General features: G+C 35.8%; 1 protein-coding gene across 1 annotated transcript; it reads right to left on the bottom strand.

The window, feature by feature from the left end:
* Positions 1-559: 559 nt before the first annotated feature.
* CLDN16 (claudin 16) lies at positions 560-23,194 on the bottom strand. Its single transcript, XM_068545463.1, has 5 exons — positions 22,904-23,194; positions 9,424-9,526; positions 5,906-6,070; positions 2,782-2,973; positions 560-2,122 (listed from the first exon to the last, which is right to left on the bottom strand). The coding sequence occupies exons 1-5, from the start codon at positions 23,072-23,074 to the stop codon at positions 1,989-1,991; spliced, it is 765 nt and encodes a 254-aa protein (XP_068401564.1). The 5' UTR covers positions 23,075-23,194; the 3' UTR covers positions 560-1,988.
* Positions 23,195-27,799: the final 4,605 nt, after the last annotated feature.

The following is a 27,799-nucleotide window of genomic DNA, read 5'->3' as shown; positions in this document are numbered from 1 at the left end:
TTCACAATTTGATATTTATTTTGCTGTTCACTATACAACAAATATATTTTGTAGTCGCTATACAAAGTATATTTTTTGTTATGCTTTATTTTGGAATGCTTCATTAGATTACAGTGGATTAGGAATGAAAATTCCCAAGGGGATTTTTTTAAAAAAATACTAATATTCTTCCCAGGATATGCAAAATGTTTTTATTGAGAAAAATATTCAAAACATTAATAGATTTCGATTATCACCATAATCCTCTGAAATATTTCCTCATAGAAATGAAACCTTTAAGGAGGGAAAAATTTGTATCTCTAAAATCTAATTAATTATTTAATTAATTTTACCTTGGCTTTCCCCAGAAGTATTTCAAGAGAATTATTAGAATATATAAAACATGACAGACAATATATCATAAAATAAATATGGGAATAAAAAATTTAAAAGCTCAGGTTGAGAAAAAAGAACAACACACAATAAGCTTTAAAATGCTTAGAATAATACCCATATAACTAGTAAACATAATCTACAATTACTTTTGTTAAATGTCAGTTACAGTTAATAACATCCATGAAATAAAAGTGAATCAATTGCTCTTAATTCTAAGATTAGATTATAAATTCTCCTGAGATACTAGTAAAGAGATGTCGTATGAAGTCATGAACATCATTCTCACCAATGTATGTACCAGTTTCCATCATCTCGTTTTCACATTATTTTTAGCTTTTTAAATTGGAAACACTTCTTTTGGGAGCTTCAGACGTTCACAACTAAATTTCCATTTTCCAAAGAACTAATTTTTAATTCAGTTGATGGTCTGTTAAGGTACTGTATGGCTATTAATGCTATTCATGTGAGTTTCAAGGAACCAGAAAACCTGAGGTTAAATTTTATAACTTTAAAAAAAAACTCTACAATTAAAAAAATTGAAATATGGTTATATTATGGATATGAACAAAATCCCATTAGCAATTATTCATTGATTTCTTTCAGTGTGTATATAATTCTATTTTTTCAAAAAAGCACATATTTTGTGAGGAAAATTGATTTTTTTCAGTAGAGAATTGTTGAGCCTTTATTGCTTTCAAGCAACAAATATTTTTTACATTTTATCATATGTCAGCTATTTTGCTGGGTGCTGAGGATCCAGTGGTGAGAGGACACCTGAATTGGCGAATTCAAATATGGTACATTCTTGAGATACGTTTGGATGCTCAATCAATACTAAGTGAACTCCCCGGTTTAGCTATTAACTGCTGTAGTTTAATATTTGAAAATGTATAGGCAAACTTGGAGTAGTGATTAAAAAAATACACAGATCTTGAATGTGGTTAATGAGGAAGAAGGTCAGCACTGACTCTGGTATTAATTTAGCATTTGCTTTTGACATTTAGAGTTTGGAGGGGGACCTTTTTATCTTTAACTCCCACCAGTGGCTGGTACATGAAGCTGTTATTTTCTTTTTCTATTTTAACAGTATCAGAGCAATGGTAAGTTTTGATATACTGGTTTGAATTTGGAAGAATCATCTTCTTCAAAGTTATCAAATAACTCACTCAGTTGAGAATACAAAAAGTGAGCCAAAAGCCAGGGAAAGAGCTAAGAGCTTGTCAATCCTTTCAAAGGTTAGACTCTCTGACCTCTTTTGAAAGTTGTTGTCTATTCTTAAAGTGTCATTTAATTTTAATATCACCATGTCACTATCTCTAGCAGCAGTATCACAACAAACAGTTTTATATCCCAGCAACCTTATCTTAAAATACAGGGAAAGTGTACGTGTGTATATGTGTGAGAGAGAGAGGGTAAAAGAATGTGGAAGAATATAAGAATAATTGAGAAGGAGAAGTGATAGGAGAATCAAACTTTTTGATTAAGCTAAGCAATTAATTTAGTTGAACAGGAAGTCTAGATAACTGTCCCTGGATTGGCCAGCTATTTTATTAGCTTGAACATATTGATTGGTTAGTTAAACAACATATACACACAGACTGATATGTGTCACTTCACACCCTAGTGTCTACAGCATACATTTTGGCAGTCTGTGTCCGAGGGGCTGCGTATGACGGGGCCATGGAAACAGCTGTAGTTGAATAGGCTTTCCTCCTGGAATAAGGATAGTTCCTCTCAGGTCCAACATCTGTTTGGAAGAAATAGACATAGCGATATAAAAATAATTATGGCTCAGTAAACTTTGGGGGAAAATATAATTTTATATACTCTTACCCAAAAGAGGCAATAATATAAATATTATAAGAAGGAATCATCTAAGAACCTAGAAGAAACTCTAAGATTTTCAACTTGAAGTTATTTTTAGATTTAAAATTCAGTCATGTAATTTCCTTTTCTTTTCTTTCTTATGGGAAGAGGGATTTCCTTATTTTTTTTCAGTGACACTTTGAGAAACCCAATAGTAACACATTACACTCTTTAACAACAAGTATGCATTTGACTTGGCTCTCCGTCTACTTCTCTGTTTAACTCTAGATATAAATTTAGTTGATTGGGTGAAGTGAGATATATAAGATTATGACACATCAAAATAACCATTATATATTTGAATATTAGATACAGTTGTAGCTGTAGTATTTTTTTTTTTCTTTTCAACAAATATACCACTAACAGGATAGTAAGGTTCTAGTATTGCAAATCAGTTGTCCTTGAACAACTGAAATTTCTAATGGTAATAGGTAGGGATCAAGTTATCAGCATTACTTTGAGCTGGTGAGATGTGTTTCCATTGGGTTGGGAGGAATGATACTGGAGGCAAGGAAGTGTGCTATTTTATTTTGTTCTTACCTTTGAAGATGTATAAGCAGCATGTGAGGACAGCACCAGCCAAGAAGCAACCCAGAGACCCAGCCATTCCAAGCCAGCAGGACCAACCAAATTTATATTGGATGCCAATAAATATATTGTGCAAAACCAGAGAAGAACGTTCCACATAAACATCAACAGCATACCACACAGAGCCAATGATTCCCGGGGCACCTGAAGGAGATGAAAATTGCTAAAAATAATGCAGGCCTTTTAAAAATTTAAATCCAAGGAGATTTAAGAGTATTGTATTGTATTGTATTTAAGAGTATTCTATGGCTCCCCAGACCCATGACTGAAGTTATGTCAGCTACATAATCAGCACCCATATGGAAACTATGTTTTTAAAGTCCTCATTTTAGTACTTTGAGGTTAAAAACAAATAACTAAAGCAGAAATTGAAAATTTATCTAACACTCCCACACCATATTAGGATAGACTAAGAAATTTTGTTCATTTTAAATAAAATTTAATCCTCACAGATTAGTCTTTCTGAAAATTGATTGTCTTGAAACGATGCCACTAGAGTCCTCTTGCTTTAAAGGTATAAATTTCATGTCAGGGCTCAGAGGTAAGAAAAAAGAGTGGGGAGTTGTGAGACAAAAGGCTATATGAAAATGGTGTTTCTGAAATCTGTAACCCCCAAGAAACTCTCACATTTTTTCTCTAATAAGTCTGTCTGTGATATCTATTGAAGTCACAATTTAATTGCATTATTTTCCCAATTGTTTAATGCAAGAAGTTTAAGAAGGACCAGATCATGAACACATAGTAACCATTAAAATACAGGATGTAAATTACCACACCTTTTCCATAATACTGTAACCCATAGGTTTAGGATGAAAACTCTTTTTTTGAAACTTAAAAACAGATCACGGTATATATACATATATATATATATATGTGTGTGCATATATATACATATGCATATATATATATACACACACACACACATATATATACACACACATATATATATACACACACATATATATATACACACATATATATGTGTGTGTGTGAAACGGAGCAGGACCCTACGGTCCTTTCTCCCCCATGTCCTCAGTCTGCCTTTTGTCTGTGGAAAAACTTTAGCCAAAGAATAAGTTTAATCAGAGATGTGAGAAAATGCAGAAGAAAAGAAAAGCAGTCAGACAGGACAAAACAATGATAGTTTAGTCAGTAAGCAAATTCAAGGACCTTTAGTTCCTTCTGAAGGGCTATGGATAGTACTCTGAGCCATATCCTTTGAGCTGTTTTGTAGATACTGAAACCCCTACCAGGTGGAAGAAGTTAACTACATGATGAGCAGACTGTAGCCATGACATAAGCTGTCACAATTCCGAGAACTGGCCTCAAAGAAATGGGAACAAACTGACCCTGGAACTGAAGATTAACTGTAATTAAAACAATCAAGAGGATGCTGGTCAGACCACCGATGACCGATTTCAAGATGGTTGTCAGAGCTGACTGTACTGTTTCTACATGTAGCCCCTTCCCTCCACCTATAAAAGCTCTTGCCCCCCGATTGTCGGGGGGGGGGGCGGTGAGCCTTTGGACAGCTGTCTGCCCTCCCCACTGGTTGCCTGCATCCAAAATAAAGCAAACTTTCCTTTCCACCATCTTTACCTCTTTATTGGCTTTTGAGCGGCGAGCAACAAGACCCCACTTTTAGTTATGTGTATATATCTATCTGTGTGTATATATATATGTGTGTGTGTATATATATAAATATATACATGGTATACTAATTTCAAATGATGATTCCAAGGCTTTGACCATCTCTGGCAATTTAATTTAGTATCTCTTTAGCGGTTCCTGCAGGGATTTTCTTCAGTGACTTATTTTTCTTTAAATTTAATTCGTTTTGCTATTTTATAAAAAATGGAGTAGATTAGTGATGTCTCAAAAAGCATTCTAGAATAAAATTGCAAAACATTAAATGATGTTTAAATTTGTTACATGAACACGTTGTTACATACAAAAGCTTTATGTTATCACTAGGCTGGATATGGGAATGAATATCTTTAAAAGGAAAAAAAAGTACTAAATTCTTGAGACTTTTTAGTACAACCTAAGGATCCTTAGGGCCTTGTGTGAAAATATCAGGGAGGCCCCACTCTTGACTATGTGATGGGTGAGACTTTCAGCTATGGGCTTACTCTGCCCACATTGGGATCTTTACAACAACAATTAGGAGTAGATATTATTGCTGAGGCTTCACCTTAATTTGCAGACCAAGTAAAGGAGACAGATTAACTGGCCTAAGGTCACACATTTTATATATATATATATATATATATATATATATATATATATATATATATATATATATATATATACAAGCATTTGCTAACTTTTTGCTGCTACCATAAAAGAAGATGGTTTTCTCTCTGGAGGGTGGACACATTGGTTTTCAATCTTCCTACACTTTGATTTCTTTCACAGTGTACTTCCTCCCAACTTGTATTGCGATCCAAAAAAGACATGGTGATAAAGGAAGACTAAATTGAATTTGATGACAGACCTCAGTAAAATATTGCTGTTTCACTAATAAACACCATATAAAGTGATTCTTGATTTATTGTTTATTACTCATGCTTGATTTATGTCTTCAGAACTCCATTTATCCACCAGCTTCTTAAGTAGAGATAACAGCATAATCTGTTTATTGTTACAGATATGATCATGTGAGTTGGCACATGAGAAAAGTCTAACACAGGACTTGGTACAATTTAGTTAATTGCCATGAAGAACTGGTAAGGGTGTGTACAGGCAAGAAGGTGGCGGTTGGAGGCTTATTTTAGGATTTAACTTCAGGAATAATCACATTTTTTTTTTTAATTTAAAGCTTTATATAACTTTTTAAATAGTTAAAAAATAGTTCGAGGACATCAATAAACCCTGCCCAGGGATATTAACAAAAGATTAATTATCTGATTCCAAAACTAAGGAAAGCAGGGTTGGTGGATGTGCTCCTTATTCCTTCAATCTAGAAAAACAAGTCAAATATTATCCTAAAATGAACTACTTCAGAACAGCACCCCTCTTCATCCCAAGACCTTAGTTGAGTATCTTTATCCCCATCACTAGTCCAGACCAATACCTGCTATAAGTAATGTGGTTCCAGCAACAAAGCAGATGCGGACTTTGATGTATGGCTCATCAGGGAACAATTTCACACAGTCAAGACCAAGGAGCAGGGTAATAAATCCAAATCCAGCTAAAATATCTGCAGTAATCATCAGTGCCCGAGTTACCACCAGCTTCACTAGAAGATCAGAGCACGTGGTTTCAGCATAATCAGAGGAAGGAGACATGTTACACAGAGGTATACCAAATAACAGACAACCACGTACATTAACACATGCCCACTGAATAAAATCAGACTTTAAATATGCATGAACTTGAAAATAAATACCCTTAATTTTTCATAAAATGCAAAAGTAGTATGAGACTATCAACAGGATTATTTGGTTAAGGACTGCTTATTATAGTCTTGTTGGCCATCTAGTAAAATGCCTGCCATAAGGTGGGGACTAAATAACTATTTCCTTTTTGCCTCCTGTTTTGGAATGAGTCTCATTCACAAGTATTAGCTTAATGCTGAATTGAAAGTAGAGTATCTCTTCTTCTGAAGACAACCAATAAATACTCAATAAATAAATAATCACTACATTTGTTTGAAGTGTTATTGAAAAAAATGTAACAAATTGGTTAAAATAGGGGAGCAGAATAAAATACTTCAAGACATCTCATGCCAGTTCAGGTAGGAGCCATCAGCAGATCTTTAGAAGGAGAAGGAGCTTCCGTTATTAAACAGAAGACTATTTATTTTCTTTTATTCCTTCAGGTTGTGACCCTTCTCGGCCAACACTCTGCATTAACCCTTCAACCTTGCATTGTCAACGAAGCATATTTTAAAGCTATTGCCAATGAGAATATGTGGTGGAAAGTCCAGGAAAGAGAAGATCAGGTAAATAGAAGTAGAATAGTAGCAGTCACCTGCAATGGGAGCACCATCAACTGTAAAAGCCTCCTCACCTGTGAGTCCCAGTGACACTAAATTAAAACTAGAATAATGTTGTCACAAACGGAGGGTTAATTATCTGAAGTCAGAACTATTGTTACTTTAGCTGGCTACTGGAGAGGAGTAATAAAATTTATTCCTTTGATGGTATCATAATTATGTTTTATTTTCATAGTGATCTGGAGTTTACTTGTATTGAAATAATTTTTCCCCAATGATGAGACAACTTTAGGGGCTATTTAGTTATAGATGGCTTGTAAAAATGTGGCCAATTTTCCTCATTTCAAATATAAAATATTTTTATAATCCATCTAAGAGAGGAAATCAATGCATAAAATCAGTTTCTACCTTATTAATAGGTGAATATTTAAGATCTCAAAATGTGACATTATTTTTTAAAATTTAGGCTCAAATTTCAAATTTAGGCCAAATCTAAGGTTCTTTTTTTTTTTTTTTTTTTCCAAATTAAGGAAAGAGAAAAATATGTAACTCATTAGGTGATATCAGTTTTTATATTTTCGCAGATCTCCTTGATCCTCAAATGTTATATATAAGTGGGCTTCCTATTCAGCACCCCAAACCAAGTGGTCCCCCATTTTGGAGTGCCTCCCTTGAAATTTTCTAAGTCCTCTTCTGGAACCTGGGATCAACAGGGCCAGGGTTGCTATCTGGATGGGGTGCCCTGAAATCACTGTGGGCCCTGGTCTTCCGCTCTCTGACCCTTGCTCCCATACAAAGTGTGTCTCAGATGGTCTGTGGAACTACAGGACTCAGGCCTATGGTGTCATCCAGGGGCCACATGGCTAGCCCAGTTCCAAGAGGGCAGCTCTGCAAGAGAGTGCTAATGCTGGCCAGCCAGGAATTTCCTTTTGGAGATTATCTGAGATTTGGCTGCCAGAATAAAGTTAAATACCCTGATTTGGGGGATGGAGAAGGGTTAAAATTAACAGTATCAACAGGAACCCTAAAAAAGGCATCTGGGTCTAAATACTCTAAGTATACAAGGTAATGAGAAAGGTGATCTAATTGTGATTGTATAAAAGATACCAAAGACTAAAAATAAAATCCTACTCTCTTACAGGTAACATCCTAACTTAGAGGGTACAGTTGTATTATTTTCTTAGAACACATTTTCATCTCTCTTGTCTTTAAGCATATGATAGAATTTTTTAAAGAAAATTAATGGATTTTTAGTATATTATTTGAAAGTAATAGGTAAAAATATATCAAAAGACAAATGTGAGATAGTATAGGCAAAAGATAAAGGACCATTTTAAAATATAAACAGTGATTTTCTCTGTGTAGTAGGCTTATGAATAATTTTATTTTCTTCTTACATAAATGTACATAACAAATATTTAAAAGTTGGAAATATTTCATCTTTCTATTTTCTTCTCAACTCTAACCATAGCACTGCATTTCTGGAAGAGCCTAAGGTCCACATGAACATGAATGCCCATTCCTATTGACCAAACCGTGCCTCTTTGTAGATAGAACTAGGTTAGTGCAAGAAGGGAAAAAAGAGGAAAACATAAAAGGCCTTTTTCTAAAAAATGAAATAAAAGCTTTATGAATTAAAAAATGTTTCAGGCACTCAAATCCTAAATGGCAGAGAAAGATATTTGTAGAGCACAGCTCCTTTTAAGTGCTTTTCCCTGGACCGAAATAGCTGTTCAGGGGAAAAGTCACATTCTAAGGGTTTACTTTTCATTTATCTTGAGAAAAGAAGTTGTGATATTGTACCACCACCCATCATTTGATTTGAAAGAGACTAAAACCAATTTGCTTTAATAACAGCACCAGTATTTCTTGGCACGACTGGATGTTCTAATAAGTAAATAAATAAACAAACACACAAATAAATAAATAAATGGTATGGAGAAGAGTTGAGAGAATCAGTAATAAGGTTTTTCAATCTATGAAATCTTTTATTCATAGAAACATGGGCCTTGTTAACACCTAATTATAATTTAAAGCTAAAGGTAGGGAAGGTGAAGGAGATGGCTTTATTATTTCTGCTAAGAATGTGTCACATATTTTAATGTTTTTCACTCCCTGATCCCACAGTCTGGTCTCTCTTTGCCTATCTGTCTCCCTATCTGTTTTTCTGTCTCTGTCTCTGCCCCTATATATCCACTGTCTCTCTTTCTTAACAAGTCATCCATTGAAATACTGTAAACTTTCTATCTGACCTAAGTCATAGCTAAAAGACATCTCCGAAATGCTTTTCATCTAACCAGTCAATTCTAATCATAAAATCACTGCACCCTGAAGATTTCATTTCAATTTAAAAATTGTTTACTCTAAGCCTGCTGTGTATAAGACACTATACCAGACCTTTTGTGGGAGAGCAGAACTGAGTAAGATAATATTTTTACCCTAAAGGAATTTATAAATACATGGGAAAAGATAAAATATGCTAAAAATGTTCCAATTCACATTTTAGAAATAAACTAAATTTCTAATTGAAACACTTAAAACTGGACAGAACCTTAATATAGAATAGTAAAAAACAAAAACACATAATGGAAACCTGAGTTCAATTTCCTTTGGTCTTCCCTCCCTGACAAGGGTGATGTCTAAGGCATACGTACAGGAGTGTTCAGCAAATATAGAATCGTACTCATCACAGGTGCGAATCCCATCAAAAGCATTTGTGACACACTCCCACCAGAGGCCTCGGCATTTTGTGCTCACCTAGATGTTGGAGAAGACACCGTGTGAAACAATTCAGGCAGACACACTTCAATTCACCTTGATCAAAGGAAGAACTTGGCTGTTGTGAGTTTGATAGCAAAGTACAGTGGTTACAAGCATGATCGGAATTTCATTTACAACAAACACAATGCATTTTAGAGTATTTTCCCTTAAGCACTAACAATTCAAGGCTTTCACCACCAGGAAGTAAAATCATTTCCTGATTTGGGGGTGGGGGGCAGGAAGAAGTCATGCCTAAGATGGATAAAATCAGAATTAAACATACGCAAATGCCTATGGCTGGTTCTATCATCAAGTCAGTTTAATAGGGCGACAATTCATTTCACTACCATATGCTGACATTTACTTATCCAAAAAAAAAAAAAAAAATCAATATAACAATAGGTGATAACTGTTGACATCTTGAGTCTATTAGGAATGTACATTAATTTTTCTTCATCAGGAACAATGAGTCCCATGAAGAAACATGTTATTATATATGAGGTCCATAAATTTAAAATAATGGTCAAAGAAAGTTATACATAAAGACGACCATAAATGAAATATAAAGACCATACTACTTCTTCCTTGCTCCACTGATGGACTACCAATGTTTAAACTATGAGATGGATGTAAACAAACTGAACATTAATTTCATACAACCTTGCAGTCGCAAATCACTTAGAAATGCTGTACAGATGATTCTAAGTATCCACTTAGAGCTAAAAGGTACAAGTGTCCTGAGCCTTCTCAGACTTTACCTATAAGCTGTAAGTCAAAATAGATTTTCTAGAATTGGAAACATGCCAACAGAAAATGTTTTCAAGTATTCTTGACAGGGCTCATACATATGGAACAGAAGTAATATGCCTGCTTATTCTGATTTGATTACAGATTCACATTACCTTGGCAATCTGGAAATAGTTTAGTAAGATTTAACCACAAATTATCTTGGAAAATGAAAGCTTAAAGTTTTCCTTAAAGTACGAATAAATAACAGAGCAGAGTGGGAAGAGAAATGCAAAGACAGGGAGATTATAACTGGTGCAGAGAAGAAAGGAAGGAACATGAAACATTTTGATTTGCAAAAGAAAAAGATATCAGAGAATATTTGCTCTATGAAACTCTTTGACCCATGTTCTGCTTTGAAGTTGTGTTGTGCACCAAATAAAACTCTACTGCTGGCTACTCCATCACAATTTTGAATGTTGTACTTCTATTTTCACTTTGTATGTAAAATGCTTATAATTGGTAATAATTAATAATTCTATATTGAATCTATACTCTGAAGCAGTTACTGTTTAAGTGTATTATCACCCCACTTATTAATTAAAGGATCCTGTGATCTATCATTATTACTGTCCATTTTACAAATAAGGAAAATGAGGCACAGGAAAGTTAAGTGATAACCCCAGAAAGTGTAGTTAAATGGAGGAGATAGGATTCAAACACAGCAGTCTGTGTGTACGCTCTTAAGCATTGCAGTATACTTAAAACCTATTTTTTTTAATTCCAATTTTACTTCAGGTGAAAGTATTCCAGAATTGGAAACTGGAAGATAGTTTTGGGTGAAGCAGTAAGCCCTAACTTTAATCTCATCCTATGGCCATTATTCTATGAAACCCCACTTTGGCTTTCTCTTCCTAAGATTAGATCTAGTAGTGATGTTTTAGAATGTTGGAATATTATCTGACCTGAGGCACCACAGAGACCAAAATATTAATAAAGAAAAGCCATCTTGTGAAACCTAATATATCAATTTCTAAAGAAGGATGTGAATATCTAAACTTACATTCACATGACATTTAAGCTATAACTGAAAAAACACAGACTTTCAATTGACACTCTTATTAGCTGTGCTGCATCCTTGGCAAGGCCTTACCTTTTTTGAGCCTCAATCTCCTTATCTTTATAAAGGAGCTAATGCTAGGGTGACTATAAGAATTAAAAATTACAAACACACACAACATAAATGATTTGCTCAATAAATGATAATACTAGTAAAGTACTTAAACAGCATAGTAACCTGAGTAGTGACTAAGTTCAGCATTACTAACTAACTATATGAAAGTGGAGAAAGGTAGATGTAATGGGTAGAATGGCAGCCCCCCAAAAGATGTATCCATGTTCTAATCCCCAGAACCTGTGAATGTGACCTTATTTGGAAAAAGAGACTTTGCATATGTAGTTAAATTAAGGGTTTTGAGATAAGAAGATCCTCTTGGATTACCAGGGTGGGCCCTAAATCTAATGACGTGTCCTTATAAGAAGAGACACACAGAGGAGAGACAGACAGAAGAGAAGGAAGCAATGTGCCCACAGACACAGACACTGGAGTGACGTGGGCCCACATCAAGGAATGCCTATGTCACCAGAAGCTGGAAGAGGCGAGGAATGCATTCTCCTCTAGAGCCTTCAGAGGCGGTGTAGCCCTGCCAAAACTTTGATTTCAAAATTCTGGCCTTCAGAACTGTAAGAGAAAAATGTCTCTTGTGTTAAGCCACCAAATTGTGGCAATGTGTTATGGAAGCCCTAGGAAATGGATAGTAGAGACGATTTGTACTGAACTATTATACCACAACAGAAGACAAGCCTTCTCATAGCCTATTACCCTTCAGTCTCTCAATTAACAGGAACACACTGGATCCAGTTCATTCCAATTTGAGCTAGGTTATATGGACCTGAAGTCACTATTCTATAATCAGAGAGTGACTGTCCCCAATTTCCTGCTGTCTAACTCAGCCACTAAGACAAACAAATAAAACCTACTATAGTCATTCTCATTATATGTGAGGTTATTTAGAAAATGAGCTGAGCTATATATGTGAGGATATTTAGACTAAAAAGAGTATTTTTTTCTTGCCAAAATAAACCAGTGGTGGTGTCATTTTCAAGGCTATTGATCATTTACCTGCAATGACCATATTTAGAAAAGCAATGAGCTCATTAAAGGAAACAAGGAATCCAATTTCATTAGGTATTAATGCTTAGGGGCACAATATTAGATTGCTTGGTATTCACACTCAGTTAAGGTACGTGAGAATAGTGGCTGTAATTAACTAAACTTCTGTGTTAATATAGCACTTACTGGAGACACCCTTAAAGGTGCCTTTGTGCACAAAATACAAGGTTAAAAGACTGTTCGTTATTTATCACATTTAGGAAAGCCCTCCTTGCCTATAATTTAGAATCTTCACTTATCCTCCTGTTGTACAATGGCTTATTAAGAACTCTCTAAAACAAGCAAATCTACACTCTTAAAGTTTTAAGACAAGGTTCTTACAAAGCAGACTCATGCTTAAAATATTACGGTTAACCTTACTTAACGGGTAAAAACAATGTTAACTAATAATTTTATCTCACAGCGTTGTCCAAAATAGACGATTACAAATTTAAGCTTTGTGCTCTTATCATGTGATTCATATATTAATAAATAACATATAAAATAATACTCAGGGAATTTTTATATCATTTCAATAAATATCGGTTGGTCCCGAAGTGGGAAGAAGTCAGTTTATCCAAGGTGTGGCAATAAAGGTGCAAGTCACAAACATGAGGCCAACCTAAATTTCTTAATATTAATTACCTGCCGACAGTGAAACATAGAGATTTTACAGAAGAGTACAGATTTCTGGCTTCCCTTGGAAACTTGGTCAGTCTGGCCACCTGGACTCCCTGGCTCCACATAGCAGCAATTAGCAGGAGCTGAGTGGATCTTCAAATTTCTACCTCTCATTTAAATCTCACCTCAGAGATATTCCTCCTTCCATGAGATTCTCCCAGTCTCTCCAGCTGGAGTTAATCTCTTCTTGGATCCCACAGTAACTAGTCCATATTTCTATAGCATTTATAATATTTCATTATCTTTTTATGTGCATTTATGTGCATCTGTCTCCCAAGTCTGCCTTTCACACTATGTTCACTGAATGTCTGTCGTGTGTCAGTCAACCGGCCAAGTGCTGGGGATACAGCAATGACCAAGATAGGCATGGCACCTTGCTTCAAGGAGCTTACAAACCCTCCTTCTCAGTATATAATAGATGCTCAGTAGATGTTTACTGAGGGAAAATATTTGTCAATTTTTCTAATTCATACACATTAACTCTCATTTGGCATAGAAAATGGTTACTGATACACTGTAGACACAATTGAGGCTTAATATGTCCTTTTGACTTGACTGAACAGACTAGAATGTCTAAATCCAGGAGTTAAAGAAATATTATTGAGACCAGAGAGTTTATGCTGATTTGGTGTCAGCCTGGACCCTATCTACTCAACTGGCTCTGGAAAGTGTTTACCACAATACTAAGGATGAGCAAGCAGGATACCACATAGAAAAATAGTTTCAGGAAACTTTCAGGAAGAGGGACTGATGGTCCCTCTTCCTAGTTGAGTTTATAATGGCATAAATTAATTCCTTAATCCTGGGATTTCTTATTCTAACCTCTTTAGCAGTTTCCAATTAAGGTTTCTCTATCGTAGCCTTTGCCAATTTCCCTTTTCTTATCCCTCTGAAAATATTTACAAGTAGCAACACACAATTTTGCCTGCATTGTCTTATCTTCTGCAGTTTTGAGTGTGCCTGTCATGCCTCCATATATTTTATATATCTTTTGAGAAGAGAGAAACTTAAAAATACTTTAATTAATTGGCATTTTCTCCTCCTGTTACATAGGAGAAATTTATGTATATATCTATTGGGTTGGCCAAAAAGTGTCTTCGGTTTTTAAGTAAAAATAAAAAGCACATTTTTCATTTTCACCAAGAACTTTATTGAACAATATGTTCACCGTTTTGTTCCACTACTTTCTCCCATTTTTCAGGCAACTTCATAATTCGATCTTCCCCAAACTTTTTGTCTTTCTGAGCAAAGAACTGTTCCAAGTGCCTTTTACAATCTTCCAGGGAATTGAAATCTTTTTCATTAAGAGAATTTTGTAAAGGCCAAAGTAAATGGAAATCCGAAGGTGCAATGTCTGTTGAATATGGTGGATGAATGAGAACTTCCCAGCCAAGCTGTAACAGTTTTTGCCTGGTCATCAAACAAACATGCGGTCTTGTGTTATCCTGATGGAAGATGATGTGTTTTCTGTTGACGAATTACGGATGCTTTTCATCGAGTGCTGCTTTCATTTGGTCTAATTGGGAGCAGTACTTGTTGGAATTAATCATTTGGTTTTCCAGGAGGAGCTCATAATAGAGGACTCCCTTCCAATCCCACCATATACACAACATCACCTTGTTTGGATAAAGACCGGCCTTTGGTGAGGTTGGTGGTGGTTCATTTCGCTTGCCCCACCATCTCTTCTGTTCCACATCATCGTACAGTATCCGCTTTTCATCTCCCATCACAATTTGTTTTAAAAACGGAACGTTTTCATTTTGTTTAAGTAGAGAATCGCATGTGGAAATATGGTCAAGACGGTTTTTTTCACTTAACTTATGTGGAACCCAAACATCAAAGCGATTCACATAACCAAGCTGGTGCAAATGATTTTCAGTGTTTGATTTGGATATTTTGAGTATGTCGGCTCTCTCCCATGTGGTACAACGTTGATTGTTCTCAATTAATGTCTCGATTTGTTTGCTATCAACTGTAATTGCTCTACCCAACCGTGGAGCATCGTCCAGAGAGAAATCTCCAGCACGAAACTTGGCAAACAACTTTTGACACCTTCAGTCACAGCACCTTCTCCATATGCTGCACAAATCTTTTTTTTGCATTTAGGTTGCATTTTTACCTTTCTTGAAATAATAGAGCATAATATGCTGAAAACGTTGCTTTTTTTCTTCCGTCTTCAATATTAAAATGGCTACACAAAAATTCACCAACTGTGATCTTTTTTAAATGCATGCTGATATGACAGCTGTCACATACAATCTAACAAAATTGTTTTGAATGCATTTAAAAGACAACTAAGTGCTACTAGAGCCATCTTACGGGAAAAAACGAACCCACCATTTGGCCAACCCAATATATATAGTAATTATACACAGCAGGCTTAGTAAATGTTTTTTCTTGGTTGACCACAATTAAACAAGATTTTTCTTTGTCACTATGCGTTATGTTATAAATGCATATGCATTGGGATTTATGTGTAAATGTAATATATATAGGAAGAATAATCATTAGCCAAAAGAAAAATGGGATAAGTCATGAAGATATATTCTTTTAAAAACCACCTTGCATATGCATAAAATAGAGATTTATAGTTTTCACATCACTTTACCATCCCTGTGCTAGTGTACGTTAATGTTGAAGATGCAACTTACTTGTTTCCAGTACTTAATTGAATATATTTATTGGGGTGCAGAAGTTTTAATAATACTATAGTAAATAATGTTTTACTACTAAAACATGAAACATTTTCACTTTGAACAAAAAGGCATTTGAATTTTCTCATACTAGAGTTCTGAACTTTCAATTTTTACATTTTCTTTTCTTTTTCTTACTATCCCAGGGCCTAAAAGAACTCAAGACAGGTATTTATAAGGATGAGAAAGCAAGATTAAAATAAATATAATAGATGTCACCTTTCTTTTTTACTCCATTTATGTACCATGAGTTTATTTGCTAAAATATATTTGGTTTAACTCTTCTTGCTTAGCTGTGGAGCACTGGCTACAGGTATAAATGGCAAGAATGGGATAATGCAAACCTAGTAGGTATTAATATAATGTTTGTGGCCTTCATGGTCATATTACCTAATTTACATGTATGGACTATATAAATATTTCAATTTTAATATTTATTATTTAATTTAAGTCATACATTTAATCATTTTAGAATGTTTTCCTTATGAAAGTATGGAATCACAACTTTGCAAAGATTACTGGCCAGTGGCAGAGATCACAATTTACACTGAGTGAATTATTACAAAATATTATTCCTTTTCTCTCTCTCCTTTTCTTCATTTCTTTCCCTCTTTGAAGCACCAGGAAGAAAAGCTATATTTTCTAGGTAGGAATACACTCTTCACCAACTTTATTATACATCTCAGGGGGTTGGCTCCTTTTTCCTATCTGATTAAAAAGAGGGGCCAAATCCATATCTTGGAAAAATTTAAACTGCAGCAAGATGAAAGATCTTCCCTAAGAAAAAGTGATGGTCTTTCTACAGAGATACTTCTTATTTAGTGTTCAACATGAGATTTCCAAATATCACTTCACATTATATTTCACTCATTTATTCATTCTTTTAGTAAGTATGTCAAGTATCATAATAGGTACCCATTCACTTCATATTAACAAATGCATCCTGAGTTCCCATTATGTGGAAGGGGGTGCTAGGAGCTGTAGGAGACCATGAGGTGAATTAAAGAATATTTCTAGGCTCAAGTGTCTGCTAAAGGAGTTTAAAATCAGTTGGAAAGCAAAGCAAGTGTATAGATAATCAGAGTACATGCTAGCTCTAATAATTTCAATATTTATGTATGAAAGAATTGTAGCATCATTAATGAAAATAGAAATCCCAGGGGAGAACCTGGTAATGAAGATAAAGTAAATCCAAATGTGGATTACCTTTCATTTGAGGTCATAAAATTTTAATCATAACAGTGCTTGGTACATGACAAATTCTCAGTAAATAATTAACAAAAGTTGAACTGAAAAATGAAATAAACTTGTGAAAACATTTTTTTTTTCTTTCTGATAATTGAGAGACCAGTAACTGTGTGAAGAAGCTACTTTTCTATTTTACTGTGGATAATGAAGAATTACACATTTTATGATGTAATTAACATATTTATGTTATTAATTCATAATTTATTTTCTTTTAGAATGTATTTAATATATAACTTATGCTATTTTGTCTCTATTCTCTGCCTTATTCCCCTGGTTAGACAAAAAGGGAACAGTCATAAGTGTAAAAATGGAAAAAACAACAGCTCAGAGAAGTAAACAAAATTTGTCCAAGAGAATCAATAGAGAAAATAGGAACAAAACTTAAATCTCATATTTCTCCCTTCAGTGAACATTGTACAAAATGTCATCTCCTCCTCCAGAGCAAAAACAAAACAATAAACTGCAAATAGATGATAATATATCTAACATTTATTGACTGATTTGTATTTGACTGGTACTGCGGTAAACTAGATACACAGGCTCATTTAACCCTCACAAGACACTTACCATGTGCATATTGTTACTCTCCCTTTATAAAAGAGGAAATGCAGTTTTACACAACTTAAACATCTGTCTAAATTCACACAGCTACTGCCTGGCAGGGTGGGATTTAATCTCAGGTCCCTGTAACATCAAGTTCAATCTGTGAACATCCACACTGAAAAGCATTCCCTTCCTGGCCCCCTTAAGGTGCTGTGCAACAATCTAAGTAAGAAAAAAATAGTGGCATGGTCCAGGGATATTGCTGCTTAATGACTTCTGTATAGAGACTAATTTTCCTCCATTTAAGCTCTAGGTGAGTGGCTCCAACCTTCCTCCAATTACCCCGAAACAGTAAAGTAGATTTCAAATTTTACTTCTCCTTCTCCATCAGCCTTCTTTCCCCACATGCAATCAATTATTAATCCCATCAATTTGAGTCCTTTAGTTTCCCATATTATGCCTTTTTATGCCTTTTAAAAATTTTTTTATTGAATTATAGTTGATTTACAATGTTGTGTTAGTTTCAGATGTACAGCAAAGTGAATCAGTTATACATATACATATATCTACTCTTTTCAGATTGTTTTCCCATATAGGCTGTTACAGAGTATTGAGTAGAGTTCCCTGTGCTATACAGTAGGTTCCTATTAGTTGTCTATTTTATACATAGTAGTGTGTATATGTCAATCCCAGTCTCCCAATTTATCCCTCCCTGCTTATCCCCCGGTAACCATAAGTTTGTTTTCTACATCTGTGACTCTACTTCTGTTTTGTAAACAAGTTCATTTGTACCCTTTTTATGCTTGCTGCCACACTAGTTCAGACCATCAATGTTTTCCTCCTGTTTTATGGGAAAAGCTGCCTAGTTGATCTCCCTATAATTCATTTTACCCTTTCCAATCATTCCCCACATTAGTCAGAATGATTGCTCTTTCTAAAACACACATATATATTTGCTTACAGTGAACCACCCTTGTCTATGGTATAAGATCTATATTTTGCATGAACACAAGCTCTCAATGATCCAGCCCCTATATTCTCCTCCCTATGTTGAAAACTTTTTCCAATATGTCCAAAGTGATAAACATACAGCACTCTCATACCTAGATCTCTGCCTATATTATGTCCTGTGCGTGCAATACTCTCTACTTTTTCTGCCCCCTTCACTTGTTCTTCAAGCTTAGTGTAGATATTTCTTTTGGGTAACCTTCACTGATTATACACGATTTAGTGAGCTGGCCACTCAGAGTTATCTGTAATCATAGCACTGGTCATATCATACTGTCTATCAGTTTACCTGTCTGTCTCCCCCAGTATGCTGGGAGAAACCTAAGGAAGATCCAAGTTTCTTCCTCCTTCATAACCTATACCCACCACAATACCAAGTAGACAGTAGGTATCAAAGATCATTTGTGGAATGAAAGATTATAGAAAGAAAAGAAAAAAGGGGGAGCACAAAAGAGAGAGATAAAGAGAAAAAGGAGAAGGGTGGGGGGAGAAAAAGAAGAATAAAAGAGAAGTAGGGGATAAAAGGTTTTTTAAAAGAGAGGGAAAGGGAGAAGGGGAGAAGGAAGGGAGAAGAGGAAGAAGAAGAAAGAGGAAAGAGGCAGGGAGGAAAGAAGAAAGGAAGGGGAAAAAAAAGTAAGGAGAGAAGTAGAGTGGGGAATAGGAAGAAAGAGCATATAAAGTTAACAGAAAAATGAAGACTATTCACACTAGATTTCCTAGTGGAAATTTCTAGGGAGGCCCTAGATGCCATCAGTCCTCCAGCGGCTGGCCATCTCTCTAGAAGACATAGTCATGTCTCTAGAAATAGTCATAGTCAAGGAGTTCTGATGTTAAAGAATGGAGGACTAAAAAGGACCTTAAAACAACTGAGTTCAACTTCATTTTATAATTGAGGAAACTGAGCCGAAGACACGAGCTGAGACTGCTCAATAGAAGACAGTTAAGATGCGAACACAGGCTGCAATAATTTCAAAACCCGAGTTCTCTTCACACATCAGTCTTCCCCAAGACACACATGAATCAAGAATGACAGGGGCAGCATGGTAGCTCAGGACCCCTGGTCCCTGACTTGGGGCTGTGCACAATTCCGTGTGCTATTTCTTTTTCCTAATGTTTTTACTTAACGCAAAGAACTTTCCTCTTCAAGACAGGTATAAATGAGGCCCAATACTATTTTGTAGTATTTTGAGTATTCTCTAGTAAGGCAAAAGGATATCTGAGCTCTATCTGCTTCTTGATCCCTGTAACTCACCTTTAGCCTGTAGTTTTGTTATTTGTCCTCTCTCTTGGAAGACCTATGCTGCCATTTCTACCTTTTGAAATCCTTGGCATCTTTTTTGACGCTTTGTTCAAATGTCTTTTCCTCCTTGAGGCCTGTCTCAATGTCCCTGACAGGAAATAATCGTTCTCTCTTCTTTCCTCCAGTGGCACTTTGTTCATTTCTTTCTCAAATATGAATTGGCCTACACCCTTTATTAGAGTTTCATGTGCATCTTTGTTCCTCCCTAAACGTGTTCTCATGAAAGGCAGGAATGGCTCTTGCTTTAGCTTTGACTCCCCTTGGAGGATTAGCACAGCACCTTTGAAATGACATACATTTCATGTTTGTTATGTTGAACTGAACTACAGAATCCATTTTCCAACACTGATGCCTACATCACTGTCAAAGATTAACAAAGCGAAAAATTCATTATATTCCTTTTTGTTTAAATTTTCTATGGATATGCTTTTTTTTTAAAGCCCTTTTATTTTGTCAATTTTTGTCCAATAGTTGTTTAAAGTGAGCTGTTAATATGGATCAACGACGATATATACACAAGGAAGGAAGCAAAGAGACAGAACAGTAAAATTGAGTCAGTGAGTATCAGAACCTTGACATTTATGGATAATATTATGACTTTATCTGCCAACTGAAGGAGTAATTGTTATGAGAGATCCATGTCCCTTTAAAAATACTGGCAAATAAAGAGACTGTTGGAGAGAAGGGGGCCTCATTTGTTAAAGGGTTCTTCTTCTTTTTTTTTTTTAATTTTAGAATATTATTTATTTTTTTATACAGCAGGTTCTTTTTTTTTTTTTTTTTAACTTTAAAATTAAAAGAATTTTGCATTTTACTTTATTCAATAATGTAATAAGAGTTAATAAATATACAGGACTTAATGCAATATATAAATTACAGCAGGTTCTTATTAGTTATCTATTTTATATATATTGGTGTATATATGTCAATCCCAATCTCCCAATTCATACCACCCTCCCTTGCCCCCTTGGTGTCCATACGTTTGTTCTCTACATCTGTGTCTCTATTTCTGCCCTGCAAACCGGTTCATCTGTACCATTTTTCTAGGTTCCACATATATGCGTTAATATTCAATATTTGTTTTTCTCTTTCTGACTTACTTCACTCTATATGACAGTCTCTAGATCCATCCACGTCTCTACAAACGACTAAAGGGTTCTTCTTTTAATGGGGAGGCTTCTTGGGGAAGATTTATTGCAATACATCTCAAGTATGGGAAATATGAAAGAAGCTAAGAACTACTAACTATAGTCCGAGGTTAGCAAGGATTTACTCAAGGTGAATAAACTAGACTACTCATTCCACTCATTTTACCTAGAAGTGTTCTTGGCAAAGAACAGATGGCAGATTGGTTGTATGTACTGAGATGAAAGCAAGAAGGCACTTTAAATACCAGAACTCCCAATCTGCCTCAGCAAGGTCTGACCCTTTCTAAACTTTCATTTCTTATCAAGTGAAGTTAGCAGTTCCATCAGCTTAAGGAGAAAGATTTTCAAATTGTTTTGGAAAATATTTTAAGAATGCTTTTAGACGAGATTTTGCATGTTTTTAAAAACATAATTTTAAGTGAGCTCAAGTCCAACATATTTCTGTATTCTTCACCTACTACTGGCAGCCCATATTCTAGCAAGCTAATGGCAGCAGAACATTTCTACCTGCACTTTTCTGAGTACTGTTCAAAGGACAGTTTGGGTTTGTTTTTTTCATTCACCACTTATGTGCATGGCCAGATAATGCATCACTGGACTAACATATAGCAGACATCCTTTATAGTATTTCAGTTCTATCACAATTTTCAGAAAAATAATTTTCTAGTGCTAAAGAAGTACTAAAAACTCTCTTGGTTTTGAAATACCATGTAAGAGTCAGAGGAAATTTAAAAGCAAGAAAAAAATAAAGCACAAAAATAATACACAGAAAAATAAAAGATTATTACTTTCCATTCGAAACTCCAACTTGGGAGTTTAATAAATAAAATTAGAAGAAAAAATATAAAAACTTGCCCTCAGGTGTCTTTCTTAAACTTCATAAAGGTATAGCATTTGCTAGAGTAAATTGTTCCATTCAGGATGTACGTAGGAGAACATAGTGAGTTGCTGTATATTCTCAGTGAGTTCCTGATATATTCTTTCTTTCTCTCACCTACACTTTTTGAAACCTTACAAATGAATAGTTGCTGAGTCGGAAGAATTGATTTTTACTTAGTTTTACCTCTCTCAGATTCCTATAACCACAGAAAATAATTCTAAATTTGAAAATTACTTCTTTCAGAGTTTCTCCAGTGAGAAAAATAAAATTTTCAAATATGAACCACTCACTCATCTTGTACATGAACAGTAGGTTCCCAAGAGCAACTCATTTTTAAAAGAGGGTTTCTTAAACCCATATCTGTCTCCTGTACTTTGGGACACACTGGAAAAACTTGGTTTCCCACAGAATGTTTTCTCCTATTTGGAAACTCCTTACAATGACATTTCTCCATTGCACAGTAATTGGGTAGGTTTTATATGGCTTGAGTTTGATCACTTGATCAACATTTAGATGATCACTCCTTAAGAAAGTCTATCATACTACTTTTAATGTTGTCTTCAAGATTAACAAATTTCTGTTTGTGAGAAAGGATGTTAGTGGAATGTTATTCAATTTGGTATATGCAGCAATGGAAGAGGTGAATTTCTGGAAAGCTTATATAATTACGCTTGTGTAAATTTACCTTTATGAAAAAAGGGCTTATTCAGTTACCTCATCTGTAAAATGGGATAACAGCAATACCTACCACATAGATGAGCTGTGAGGATTAAATAAGCTAATAATGTAAAGACTCAGTAAATAGTAAGTAAGAAGCAAGTCCAACCATGTTGGCTATTATTACTATCTTAGCCCTAGTGAATGTAATGGGCCAGTGGGGCTTAGAGAAAAGTTGGACAGGCTTGGGTCAGTAAAAGAAGCTGCTGACTTCTTACCTCCAGGGAGTCATCTGCATTCACCGTCCAACAGTCTGTCCAGGTGGCCACAACCAAGAACCCAGTAGAGAAAAATGCAAAGAAGCAGGCGACATACTGAAAAAGATCCCTCATCTTAACGAACAGCCTGTCTGCAAGGGACACATGGGCAGCTGTCAGCCCTGGACCCATGCAGGTAGCTGGAATGCCGTCAGTCTTCTGTGCTTCTGGTACCTGGGGATGTTGAAAATGCTGGTCTTTTCCTTTTCCTTACTCCCCACTGCAGGAGTCTTAAGCTGCGGTAAGAGTAATATGAACAGGTTGTAACCCACAGAGGGGTCCTGGAGGTCATTATCTGAAGCAACGAGCCTCCAATCAGAAGCCAGGTCAGTGAAAGGACTGAGAATGTTTTGGGTGGGGGAGAAAAGGAGCCCCGGTAATGTTTTCTGCCCAGACCTTGGGCTAGTGTGAGATGATGGTCACCAGAGGCACGTGCCAGCGTCAAGATGGAGAGAAGGAAGAAGGGTTACACCCCATGCTGACGCCTGTAAACTGATCTTTCTCAGGCCCTCCAGAGAAAGTGAGCTATTCTCCTCCTCCCCTCAGTAAGGGGGCTATATGGTTGACTGAGTGCTTTTATTATTAGGACTATTTTAATATTCTCTGACTACCTTAGACAGACAGGCCACTGGTGAAACTATGCTAACAAGGGCTTGCTCAAGGGAGTTTGCATTCCAAAGTGCTGGGCAGAACAGCCCATAAAGGGTTTCCAAGCACCTGGGCCCCAGGTAGAGCCATGGCTCCTAACCTTTCGACGTCATTCAGTGGGAAAGAGTGCGCATTTTAACCCAAAGAGCTCTGGGTATAAATCCTTGCTCTGAAGCTTACAGGCTGAAGGCACTTGGGCTGTGGTTTCTGTAAAATGGGGATATTAATACAAACAGACATCATGAAATGTTTGGGAAAATTAAACGATACTGTGTCTGTAAATCACTTAGAACAGTGTCTGACAAAAGTAGCTAAATGGTAAATATTAACATGGCCAAGAATTCCCTATATGATTACTTTTCCCCCATGAACCAATGTTTGAAAATATGCTTGAAAAAGAAACTGTTTATTCTAGAATAAAAGGATTTTTTTTAAGTCTGTGATATAGCAGGGGCAACTAGAATTTTACCTACACCCGAATGGGTAGCCTTATTGAGTATAAATATTCCATAACCAGTAGAATTAAAAAAAAAATACTTAAAACAGCATACATACCCTCATTTAATCATTATGAGATAGACCTCTCTACACTAAAATACAGATTTTTAAGTGATAATAAAAAATATTTTACATGGTTCTTAATGCAAGACAGGGAATGAGAAAGGCAGGGGGAGAGAGAGAGATTGAGAGAGAAAGAGAAAGAGGAACAAGGGAAAAGGATTAGAAATAGGTCATTACTCTGGGAAGAATCATCTACTAAGAAAGTTATTTTAGTGACAGCTCAGGAAGGGATTACTTTTTGCCACTTAATAATGATTCAGTCATACTATTTAGGGTAAAAGACTAAAATCAATATTGATAAAACATCCTTCAAGTCTATATTAAAATAATGAACTTTTGTGACTAAAATTTGTTGTTTTCTAATTTTAATTGATTTGTGTTCAAAAGTATAAACTGTAAATATAAGTGTAAAATCATTTGTAAAACCGTATGTGGAATATGTCTATTTACTGCCATAAATAAAGTATATATGTTATCAGTAATTATCATTAGTTTGTGAGCGGCATTACAATTGCTTTTAATTTTATTTATTTTATTTGACTTATTTCACTTAACACTTGGGGAAAAGAACACTTATTTTTTAAAGTACTCATTCAAAGAATGGAACTACCTATGGTGTAAGGCGGCTACAACGCACACATGCCGCTTTGGTGAGTCAAAGCGAATCTGTCCCTGTGCCCTAAAATCTAAAATGCTCATGCTCTGTTGATCTGGGAGGGAAACCAATTCCAAAAGCACATGCCCATTACAGGAAAAGTCCTGGACTTGGCTGCTAGCTTGCCATCCAGGGACCTTCCACAATGTACTTTTCCTGCTAAGAGTGCACCCCAGGGCAATGGTTCTTAAACTTGAGTGCACAATGGAATCTCCAAAGCCACTTGTTATAAATGCAGACTTGGGAGGTCCACCCTCAGAGATCTGGATTCGGGAAATTGGGAACGGAAGTCAAGAGTTCACATTTTGTAAATGTCTTGTATAAAATTCTGATTCTGAACCAGAGGACCATGCTTTGAGAGACTAAGAAGAAGAGAAGAAAAATCAGCATTAAAACCAGCATATTACTTTACAGACTCATATACTATAGCTCACAGACAAAGCTGCAGGAGGGGGACACCAGAATTACATCTCTGGTACCAAAGTCTTCCCTAATTAGTATCATAACAGGTCCCAAATCCAAATATCAGGACTTAATGAAGAAGGTGAAGTAAAGGAAAAAAACACTGAGCACCATGCATGCACTATGCATGCAAACACACACCAGTACACATATATCTCTGGAAATCAGAGATTCCTTCACAGGAAATATATAGGCTGTACCTTAATTTATTTCATTCCCCAAATTGTACTGGACGTCTTATGTGGTTAAGGATTGGGAGACTATTAATGTGACTATAGAGCTGTTCCTGAATCAAAGTATAGCACTTTTAGAGAATAACGTAAGACAAGCATGCTTAAGGGTCCATTTCTGTGGGTGAGGCCATAATATGATAGGAGATCCAAGAAAGGAGAGACATGCAGACTAACCGATGAGTAAGAAGGACTCCATGGGTGGAGTGTGAGTGCACTTCAAAGGAGGAGACAAATGTGTTGGGAGCTGTGAGCACGGAGGTGCACATGCAGAATAAACCATTCACGAGTCTAGAAAACAAACTTATGGTTACCAAAGGGGATAGTGGGACAGGGGACGGGTTAAATAGGCATTTGGGATTAACAAATACACACTATTATATGTAAAATAGGTAAACAACAAGGACCAACTATATAGCACAGCGAACTATACTCAGTATCTTATAATAACTATGATGGAAAAGAATCTGAAAAAAGAAATTATATATATGTATATATATGTGTGTGTGTGTGTGTGTATATATATATATATATAACTGAATCACTTTGCTGTACACTTGAAACTAACACAACATTGTAAATTAACTATACTTCAATAAAACAAAAACAAAAAAACATTCATGAGCCTATGTAATTAAATCAATTCTTCTTTCTGCCCATGCTCTAGATTCCAATACTTAGCTTTATCTACTCAATCCTACTTTAGCTCCATTCCACTCAGTACACATATACCTATAGCCTACTCTGACCAGCACTATGCTAGGTCCTGGAGACACAGAGAAAATAGAATATGGAAGACCTGGTCCCTGTCCTTGAGAAGCTACACTGAGTGGACCAGAGCCCAGCACATGAGAGGAAGTGAAGAGCTCCGTTCAGGCAACCCTGAGTACAGTCTTAAGTGATAGTATGACTTCCAATAGTAGTACACAGGCACATTGCTTAAAAACATGCAGGGATAGGGAGGGTGGGAGGGAGGGAGATGCAGGAGGGAAGAGATATGGGAACATATATATATGTATAACTGATTCACTTTGTTATAAAGCAGAAACTAAAACACCATTGTAAAGCAATTATACTCCAATAAGGATGTTAAAAAGAAAAAAAAAAAACATGCAGGGATTCCCATTATAGTATAAACACAAAGGACAATCACCCCTCTGCATGTGACCCAGTAGTGTTTATCAAATATTTTCAAATACATTATCTCATCTAAGCTCCATGAAGACAGACAGCTTTATTTTATTCATCAAGGTACCCCAAATGCTTAAAATTCTCCCTGGCCTATAGTAGGCTCTCAACAACTAGGTGATGAATTTCATTTAATCCTCAAAGCCCCCATGTTCGACAGAAGAGATAGTAAAGGTGGGCTTGCTCTTTCTGAATCATCCAGGGTCCCCCAGGATAAATACTGGGCTGGCAGAAGTGGCTCAGTCATCTTTGCAGCTCCAGAGCTTTTCATTCTGCAGGATTCCTAAGACATCGTGGTCGATTCGTTAGCACTGTGTTCCCACTCACCCAGTACATGCATTACTCCTGGTTGAAGAATTAGAGCCACCTGGTGATGAAGTGAGTGGTGCCCTCGGTCCAGCACCCTAACTGTCGGTCTCTGCTCAGCTGGATAAATACTGCAGTTGTCCCTTTGGCCTGCAGGTGGAAGTAGCTCTGCATTTTCAGTTGAGAAAAACAGCAAGTTGTTTTTGTGCTAACTGTTGTTTCTGTTAGGGTCACACACTGTTCCTTCTATGTTCATTATACGTCCTTAGGAGGAATAAGCTGATTTATACCACATCTTATGAATAATCTTCTCACTCCTTTTTAATTTCCCAATGTTCACTGGAAAAAAAGTACATAATAAAATCATTTGTTGTTGTTAAAGGCCATACTGCCTATAACTAAGGGCAAAATAAACCAGTGGTTAAAATGTTTGGACCTCAGAGTCAGGCAGACCCAAGTTCAGACCAAGCCACTTAACATACGTGAGATCTTGGGCACACTACTTGCTACTTAATTAATAGCTGGCTCAATAAAATGAAAATGACAAATTCTGTCTAAGATGGCTGTGAAAAATAAATAACATTTGTAGAGGTCTTAATACAGTGCCTGGAACATAATAAACAATCAATAAGTTATAGCTATTATTATTTTTATGTCACAATCTTGCTCTTCTACATATGTGCCATATATATATATATATATATCAATATATATACACGTGTGTATAGGTATGTATACATGATGTATGCATATATGTACATACACATAGACGTCATAGATACATAGATACATACATAGATACATAGT

Source organism: Eschrichtius robustus, chromosome 6, assembly GCF_028021215.1.
Source record: "Eschrichtius robustus isolate mEscRob2 chromosome 6, mEscRob2.pri, whole genome shotgun sequence".
NCBI classification, from domain to species: domain Eukaryota; kingdom Metazoa; phylum Chordata; class Mammalia; order Artiodactyla; family Eschrichtiidae; genus Eschrichtius; species Eschrichtius robustus.
The sequence above is the reverse complement of the archived record's forward strand: the minus strand, read 5'-3'. Positions and strand labels throughout refer to the sequence as shown.

What these genes read in the sequence shown, in the direction of transcription:
- CLDN16 (XM_068545463.1), bottom strand. Translation starts at nt 23,074, where the DNA reads ATGGGTCCAGGGCTGACAGCTGCCCATGTGTCCCTTGCAGACAGGCTG. An exon ending in AACCACATTACTTATAGCAG is followed by an intron (nt 2,974 to 5,905) that starts GTATTGGTCTGG and finishes CATCTCCTTCAG; the next exon opens with GTGCCCCGGGAATCATTGGC. An exon ending in CTGCTTATACATCTTCAAAG is followed by an intron (nt 2,123 to 2,781) that starts GTAAGAACAAAA and finishes TCTTCCAAACAG; the next exon opens with ATGTTGGACCTGAGAGGAAC.